Source organism: Rhincodon typus, chromosome 45, assembly GCF_021869965.1.
Source record: "Rhincodon typus isolate 14 chromosome 45, sRhiTyp1.1, whole genome shotgun sequence".
Lineage (NCBI taxonomy): Eukaryota > Metazoa > Chordata > Chondrichthyes > Orectolobiformes > Rhincodontidae > Rhincodon > Rhincodon typus.
Window position 1 is genome coordinate 2,659,024 of NC_063376.1, and position 8,655 is coordinate 2,667,678.

Sequence of the window (8,655 nt, forward strand, 5' to 3'; positions counted from 1 at the left end):
TGTGTGTGTGTATCTGTCTGTGTGTGTGTATCTGTCTGTGTGTGTGTGTATGTGTATCTGCCTGTCTGTCTCTCTATCCCTCTCTCTCTCTTTGTCTCCTTGTGTGTCTGTCTCTCTCTCTGTGACTGTGTGTGTATGTGCGTGTGCGTCTGTCTCTCTGTTTGTCTGTGTGTGTGTCTCTGTCTGTCTGTCTGTCTCTCTTTTTCTCTCTGTCTTTCTGCAGTTTGTGCATTGTGGAAATATCTGTGATAATGGGCTCTCCACCTCTGGTCATATCAGAGGGCTCCAAAATGCTCACTAGGTCAGGTGGCATCTGGGCAGAGAGAAAACAAGTTTGTGTTTCAGCTCCATGTCCTCATTTCAGAATGGATGGTCAGCTCTGAAACAGTAACTCTGTTTCTCTCTCTGTGGATGCTGTCTGACCTGCTATGTGTTTCCTGTACTTGCTTCCCTCAGTCACAGCATCCACATTACAAACAACAGTCATTTGGCTCAGCAGATCAGGACAGTGTCAACCGACGCTGTAAACATTTCTCTCTGTTCCTTACTGCCCAATTTATATCCAATTTCCCCCTAAAGTGCATTGACACCAATCACCTCAACCACTCAATGTGTCACGGTGGCAAGGTGGCACAGTGGTTAGTACTGCTGCTCACAGTGCCAGGGGACCCGGGTTTGATTCCACCCTCAGGTGACTGTCCATCTGTGTGGAATTTGCACATTCTCCCTGTGCCTGCATGGATCCCCTCTGGGTGTTCTGGTTTCCTCCCACAGGCCAAAGATGTGCAGGTTAGATGGCTTGGCCACGAGAAGTGCAGGGTTGCAGGCAAAAAGTAGGGGAGTAGGCCTAGGTGGGATGCACGTCGGAGGGTTGGTGTAGACTTGAATTGCCTGCTTCCACGCTGTAGGGATTCTGAGTTTCACAATCTTAATGCTTATTGAGATGTTGGGAGTAGTTGCATCGATATGTTAAGGGGGAAGCTGGGCACGGTGTTTAAATTTATTCCTTCATGGTGTCACTGTCAAAATCAGTGCTTGTTGCCATCCCTAACTGCCCAATTGGTCACTTCAGAGGGCAGTTCAGAGTCAGCCACTTCGCTGTGGGTCTGGAGTCACAAGTAGCCCAGACTGGGTATTTGGGCAGATTTCCTTCCTAACAAGACATGAGTGAATCAGACCATTTCTGAAGCATGTTTTCAATTCCAGGTTGTAAAATAAAATTGATTTTAAATTACAGCTTTCGTGATAGTTGCCACCGTCACTGAGAGCAACTTTATATTCTGGATTTATTAAGATACCGCGGTGAGATTTGGACAGAGAAATCTTCCAAGAGTATTAGTCTGGGCATCTGGATTACTGTGTCATTCCATTTAACTGTGTGTTCTCCACTGAGAGAGAATTTAGCCAAGTTATATTGAAATTTTTACATGGACCCTTGGTGAGACTGTGGGTAATATGTTGTGCTCTCGAGGATTTTTTTCTCTTAAAAGGAACTCGTTAATGATTGCTGCAAAAGTTGTGACGCACTGACATTTTTTCATTGTAATACTAGAGGGCATATATTTAAGATGGGGAGTTCAAAGGAGATGTGAGGGGCAAGTTTTTTTTACACTGAGAGTGGTAGATGTCTGGAATGCACTGCCAGGGGTGGTGCTGGAAGCAGATATAACAGGGGAATTTAAGGGGCTTTTAGATAAGCACATAAATAAGCAACGAATTGGAGGGATACGGACTAAGGGCAGGCAGCAGGGACTAGTTTAATTTGGTGATATGTTTGGCACAACATGGTGGGCTGAAAGGCCCATTCCTGTGCTGTGCTGTTCTAAATGCCGCATACTCTGCGCTGGTCGGGCACGACCACTGTGCCAATTAGCTGTGCCACCTAACCGTCTGTCCTGCTTTTGCTTCACAGGCCAGAGGGTTCAGAGACAGTGGCCGCATCTGCTCGAAGAAACTTGGATCAGAAGTTAAACCTAGTGGCCAAAACAGAGGTGAGTGCCTGAGGCAGAGATTCACGATCCAGAGGACTGAGCAAGGCTTAGCACAGCTGGCCTTCATGGTCGCTCACTAGCTTGACGGCAAGCAGCACAGATACATTGTAGGACAAGCTAGGTAATCACATGAGGATGAAAGGAACAGAAGGTTACCTTATTGGGGCCAGATGAAGAGGTGGCGGGAAAGGAGCTCATGTGGAGTAGAAACACCAGCCCGAAAGAGTGCAGCTGAATGGCCTGTTCCTGTGTTATAGGATGTGGAAGGTGCTGGCCAGGCTAGCCACCCCTAATCATTCAGAGGGCAGTTATGAGTCAATCACATTGGCTGTGGCTCTGGTGTCGCATATAGGTTGCACTGGGTAAGGATAGCAGTTTCGTCCCTGAAAGGACATTAATGAACTGGATAGGTTCATGCTAGTCAATAACGGTTTTGTGATTATCTTTAGATTCTTAATTCCAGATTTATATTGAATTCAAGCTCCAACTGCGACGGCAGGATTTGAACTCGGGTTCCCAGAACATTACCTGGGTCTAATGCCAATACCAACAGATCATTGTCTCCTCCTGTGCAGTATGTGCCATGTGTAACCCAGGACTGGATGGTGATTGGATTAACAATGCCCCTGCTCAGCCAGTTTAGTCTGCATGCCCAAAATAGTTTGAATATAAGGGGTTCCTGATTTACGAAGGTCAGATTTATAAATGTGATCCCGTACAGTGGTATGATTTTTAAAGGTCTCTGACACACAAGCATTTTCTTTACTTACAGACAGCTAGTTTGTGCCGTCCTTCATTGTGTTCCAATGTGTGTACAAATTAACTTGTGTTTGGACTCCAAAATGAAACCCATTCGCGAGCTGGGGTCTGCCTCTATTTAAGTTCATTTGTCTGTTACCAATTTGGGGTAAAACCAAATGATTGGGTGCTATATCATGAGATCATTAAATTTGTAGTCTACTTGAGCTGTACCTAATCCCCTGTGCCCTTCCTGTTCCCAAAACCCTTTATTCCATCAATCATAGGAATATAGACATGTGTAGGCCATTCAGCCCCGTGAGCCTGTTCCACCATTCAATGGGATCATGGCTGACTGGTGGTCTAACTCCATATACCTGCTTTTGACCCAAATCCCTTAATATTGTTGCATAACATAAGCTTATCTATCTCAGCTTTGAAATGAACAAGTGATCCTTGAACTGTTTTTAAACTGTTTGTTGTTTATTCTTGCATCTTGGCATCATATCTGCGTCAGTTGCCAACTCTGGTTAGCCAGGATTGGCAAAGTATCTCAAAATTTTGAGCAAGACTTTAAGCAAGATGTTTCATGCTGTAATATTTTCCATTCACGGGATGCCGCTGCCATCTCGAAAAAGCACTCTGTTGTGGGTGAATTTCGTTGTGGATGTAATGCCCAGAACCATCCCACTGACTGGCTAATAGTCAAAATGCATACTCCTCGGTTGTTTGTAACAGACAAACCAAGCTTACCCTTGCAAAATCAAAAACAAAACGTCAACCATTTGATGCTATTCCACAATTGGGCAGCTCTTGATGAACAATTCTGCATGTGACAATAACTACACGAACAACCACGCTAAGATAATCAGTCGTGCTTGTAATATGATTCATTTGTGCTAGCTAGAAGTGGCATACATCCATATATAGGAGGCTGTTCTGTGCAACAAAAGGAATTCATTTAAGACATGCATCTTTTATGAATTACCCAGAAGCTTCCATCTTCCATGGCAATACCTCGGCTAACCAGAGTTGACTTGCCAATCAATCAGCACCTTTTACTCCTGTTGTACAGCTTCTGATTGCTAGAAATTTGTCATTCCTGCATTTATCCTAATAAGCACAACATGAAAAGCTTCAATAACACTGTGATAGGAAGGATGTTATTAAATGGGAGAGGGTTCAGAAAAGATTTACCAGGATGTTGACGGGACTAGAGGATTTGAGTTATAAGGAGAGGTTGGAAGGCAGGGACTTTTTCACTGGAGCGTAAGAGGTTGAGGGGTGACCTTATTAGAGGTTTATAAAATCATGAGGGGTATAGATAAGGTGACTAGCAATGGTCTTGTCCTTAGGGTTGGGAGTTCAAAACCAGAGGGCATAGGTTTAAAGTGAGAGGGGAAAGATTTAAAAAGGATCTGAGGAGCAACATTTTCACAAAGGGGGTGGCTTGTATATGGAATGAACTGCCAGAGGAAGTGGTAGATACAGGTACAGCTACAACATTTAAAAAATATTTGGACACGTACATGAATAGGAAAGGTTTAGAGGGATAAGGGCCAAACACAGGCAGGTGGGACTAGTTTGGCAAACTAGGAAACCTGGTCAGCATGGATGAATTGGGCCAAAGCATCTTTTTCCGTGCTGTATGACTCTATGTCTGTCCTTTCAGCAAAACTCTTGATGACGCATCTCTTCCTACTTCCTACTTTCACTCCTAAATCTTTCACATTTAATCTTACAGTTAGGTTTCCTTGTTCCAGCCAACCCAGACCACTGAAAACAGTCCATTCCTATCCTCTCTGCACCACTCCCTCCTAGTTTGAAAGCGATAAACCATCTTCAATTTGCATCTTCAGCTTTTCAAGCCTTGATTGCACTTCCGAATAACAAGCAATACTTTAGCTTATTAGTGCTGTATCCCCACCTCTCCCTATTGTCCCCACACTTCCTATAGTCAAAACTGCTCAAAAGTACTCCAACTGCAATCATACTAAGCTTTGGCACAAATTCATGAAGACAGTAACAGTCCATTTTTGTTATCATTACTAACATGACAAGATTTTCTATATTAAAATTAATTGAGGTCAAGTGGTGCAGTAGGTAGTGTCCCTGCCTCTGAGCCAGTGGCTCTAGATTTCAGCTGCATTCTGGGACCTGATGGCCAAGAAAGATATGCTGATGATTCAGGTAAGCATCAATTTGCAAATCCTTGCAACACATTGCCAGTAGCAGGTGGTAAGAGTGGGAGAGATTCTGGTTAGCTGTGTGTTGGAAAAAAAATAGAGCCTTGACCCTGAGCTACAGGCTACAGTACGCATGTAAAACATGTGTTGCCACAGCATCTCAGACTCCCTGAGTGAGCTGTAACATATTGACACTGTATTTTAAAAGCTTATTGTTGTGAATTTGCCGGCACCAGAAATTAGGTTGAAACCCCAACCATTTCACCTTCCAATGGAGGGAAGTTCAATGCTATAGTTTCTGGGCTAGATTCACATCCCAGGTCCCAGAGGAGAGGAAACATCATTCTTCACCACCTTGAAGCAATGGCCTACTGGTATTATTGCTGGACTGTTAATCCAGAGAGCCAGATAACATTCTGGGGACCTGAGTTCGAATCCCGTCATGGCAGATGGTGGAATTTGAATTCAATAAATATCTGGAATTAAGAGTCTAATGATGACCATGAATCCATTGCTGATTGTCAGGAAAAACCCATCTGGTTCACTAATGTCAATAAATGCTGGCCTAGCCAACTACGCCCTCGTGCCCTGAATGGATTTTAAAAAAAACTGAATAGTCACCATGGACCAGTTGGACCAAAGGGTCTGTTTCCATGCTATATGACTCTAAGTTGTTTTATTTTTGAGGTGCATACCATTTTATGCAGTGGTTTGTTTGTTTATTCCGTCATAGGAGAGGGGCGTTAACAGCTAGGCCAGCATTTATTGCCCATCCGTAGTTACTCTGAAGGCAGTTAAAAATCAACCACATACTGTAGCTGTGGTTCTAGAGTCTCATGTAGGCCAGACCGGGAAAGGATGGGAGATTTCATTTGCTAAAGGGCATTAGTGAACTAGATGGATTTCTACAGCAATTGATCATAGCTTCAGGGTCACCTGTCACTGGGACAAGTTTTCGTCAAAATAAATTGACAATGGTTATGCAGTAACAGGTGGACAAGTATTTTTTAATTCCAGATTTTTTTTATTGAATTCAAATTTCACTATCTGCTGTGGTGGGATTTGAACCGATGTCCACAGAGCATTAACCTGGGATTCTGGACTACTAGCCCAGTGACGTTATCATTACATCAGTGTCTTCCCAGATTTAGAAATAGTTTTTCGTGGTTCGTGGGCATCATTTGCAAGGACATTATTTCTTAATTGACTTTGAATGGCTTGCTTGGTCATTTCAGGGGACAGTGAAGAGTCACCTGCATTGGTGTTGGCCTGGAGTCACATGTAGGCCAGATCGTCTAAGGATGGCAGATTTCCTTCCCTAAAGGACATTAATGAAGCAGTTGGGTTTTTATGGCATTTTAGTAATAGGTTAATGGTCAGTGTGCCTCTGGATTACTAGCCCAGAGATATTATCATGCTGCCACTGTTTCTGCCTTCCAGGGGATTAGTATCTGTTTGTTAATCTCTAGCCAAGTTTTTCCTTTCCAGGGCTCAGCCACGCAGAACAGCCAAAGACGGTTCTCGGCAAACAAGACAGCGACGGAAAAGAGCTCCAATCCAGGCAAACTAGGGAAGAAACCCGCGCCGAGCAGCCAACCAGGCAGTAAAGGAGCGAAAACAGCGGTCTGGAGATGAGTAGAGGCAAAATTAATCTCTGACACCGGGAAATCATTCCAGTGACCAATCAATCCCAATGCTCTGCTCTGGTCAGTGTAGCCCATTTGTCCAAGATGGAGGTGGGATGGAACTGGTTGGCAAGACAATAGGATCTTGTGATCAAGATTCTCCTTGTGCCTAATTTTACGGTAATGCTGAGGGGTTGACGTGATTTTCAGTGCTGGCGTGCACTGAGCACTTATGCTCATGATGTCCTTTGGCGTCAGTTGGTAACAGTGCCATATAAAAGGCAATAGGACAGCATTGCCTTTTACAATCTGAAGCACATTGATATGGATGTCTATAGGGATCTTTATCCTGCAAGTAACCTGTGTTATACCTCATGCCCCAAATATAAATGGTGGTATGTCTCTTCAGCATGTCAGAATGGAATCGTAGGTCATTGAGATACAAAGGAATGAGTTTTTTGCTTCATCACTTACTCCAGCAATTAACTTTCCAATCACATCACTCCCCAGTAATTATTCTATGTTGCAGCATATTGTCTGGTCAGGTTAATGTATTAACGGACTGTGAGTGCTACGAATTGTGTTTAGATTAACCTCCAATTCTTCGCAGACTTTGCAGATGTTTTCCCCTGCTTTCCTGCCTTCAAACTTACTGTTCTCCTATTTTGGGTTGTTTTATAATCTGTTTTCCTGTTTTATTTTGCGATAATCGGACTTCGCATCTGTGTCAAGTAACGATCACCTTGTTAGCTATCCATGAAAAGAGGTCTTGATACATCTCTTTCATTCTCACTGATTTCAGTGACTTCCTCCCCTTCTCTGTCTCTGTCTGTCTATCGCTGTGTCTCTCCTTTCAGTCCCCCACTTTCCTTTCTGGCCCTTTTACTCCTTTATTATTCTGTCTTGCTGTCTCCTATTTTACAGATCAACCTTTGCCACGGTGCTGTGCTGTGATGTGACATCCACAGGTGTCATCCTGGAGAGACTAGACCACCTCCATTCTGATTTGCAAAGCATTCCTTGATTGTTTTCCCCATTTGTGTTGATCCTTGCTGACATATCTGACCCATTAATTCCTGTGACAATGATTTCTCATTCTAAAAGCAATTTATTTTGGTTAGAATGCTGCATTTTAATCTATTTTTTTAAAAAAAAATGCATTATCACAAAAAGTAGTGACCTTTCTCGGAAAGAATATTTTTCTGCAGCTTTATATCTGTATTCTGTATAACTTTTGATAAATACATCAAGATGCTGAATTTTCACTCTTCTGTTGGTTTTTACAGCTAAATTTAATCTTGAGCTGTGTTCTGTTTAAGATATTGCAGCTAGGGTTTCAGTCCAACATTCAGCACACATTTCTGGTCTTTTAGTAGTTCTGGCTGCAGAAAGACTGTAACAGTTACTTCAGCAACCTTGCTTCTGTTTTGTGTGTGAAGTGCAGGTTAATATCCCGAGGCTGATCATGTCTGTGTATAATTTTGGTTTATTTTTCGGAATGCTAACTAGTTGTACTTTGCCACCAGCCCATAGTGGAGTGTTGTAACAGGCCTGTTTCCCACCTGGTTTGGTTTACATTCCAGTAACTTTTATATTGGTGTTAAAATTAGGTGCTACTTGGCTCACTGGAGCCCCAGGACCTGCTGGAAGCTTCTCAACATTTCCACATCCTCTGCTATTTCCAAAACATTTTAGCTATTGTATTTAAATGGCCTAACAGCATTTAGGAGTAAATGAGGAACTGCAGGAAGGTCAAGAGGCCTTGTCCAACATTCCCACTTACTTAACCCTGACCCATCATGGCGGCTGGGGGTGTGGGTGAGCTGGTGGTATTAAATACAAGGTATATTAAGTGCAGCTGTCAGCAACGCTCTGTGTTGTCTTGGGTTCTGCTCCATCAAGTCCACAAATTTCCAAGGGGAGGTTTCAACACCCTCCCCCAAGAAAACCTGGGGGTTTGGGCGAGGGCGATAATTCTATTGCACCTAAACCTTTGAATATGCAGAGGGAAAAGATTGCACCAAGCATCTATTACTGACTGCAGTATTTTAACATCTGCAGCTGTCCTCATCCATATTGTAAAGTCTGTATTGGCTCCCCTGTTAACTTCTAACT

General features: G+C 43.2%; 1 protein-coding gene across 1 annotated transcript in view; it reads left to right on the top strand.

The window, feature by feature from the left end:
- The window catches only part of cntrob (centrobin, centrosomal BRCA2 interacting protein), a 30,254-nt gene extending 22,568 nt beyond the window's left edge, over positions 1–7,686 (top strand). The window contains exons 12-13 of the mRNA XM_048620074.1: positions 1,913–1,991; positions 6,404–7,686. Coding sequence (XP_048476031.1) covers positions 1,913–1,991; positions 6,404–6,550 — 226 coding nt within the window. The 3' untranslated portion in view covers positions 6,551–7,686. The remainder of the gene's footprint in view (positions 1–1,912; positions 1,992–6,403) is intronic.
- The last annotated feature ends 969 nt before the right edge of the window (positions 7,687–8,655 follow it).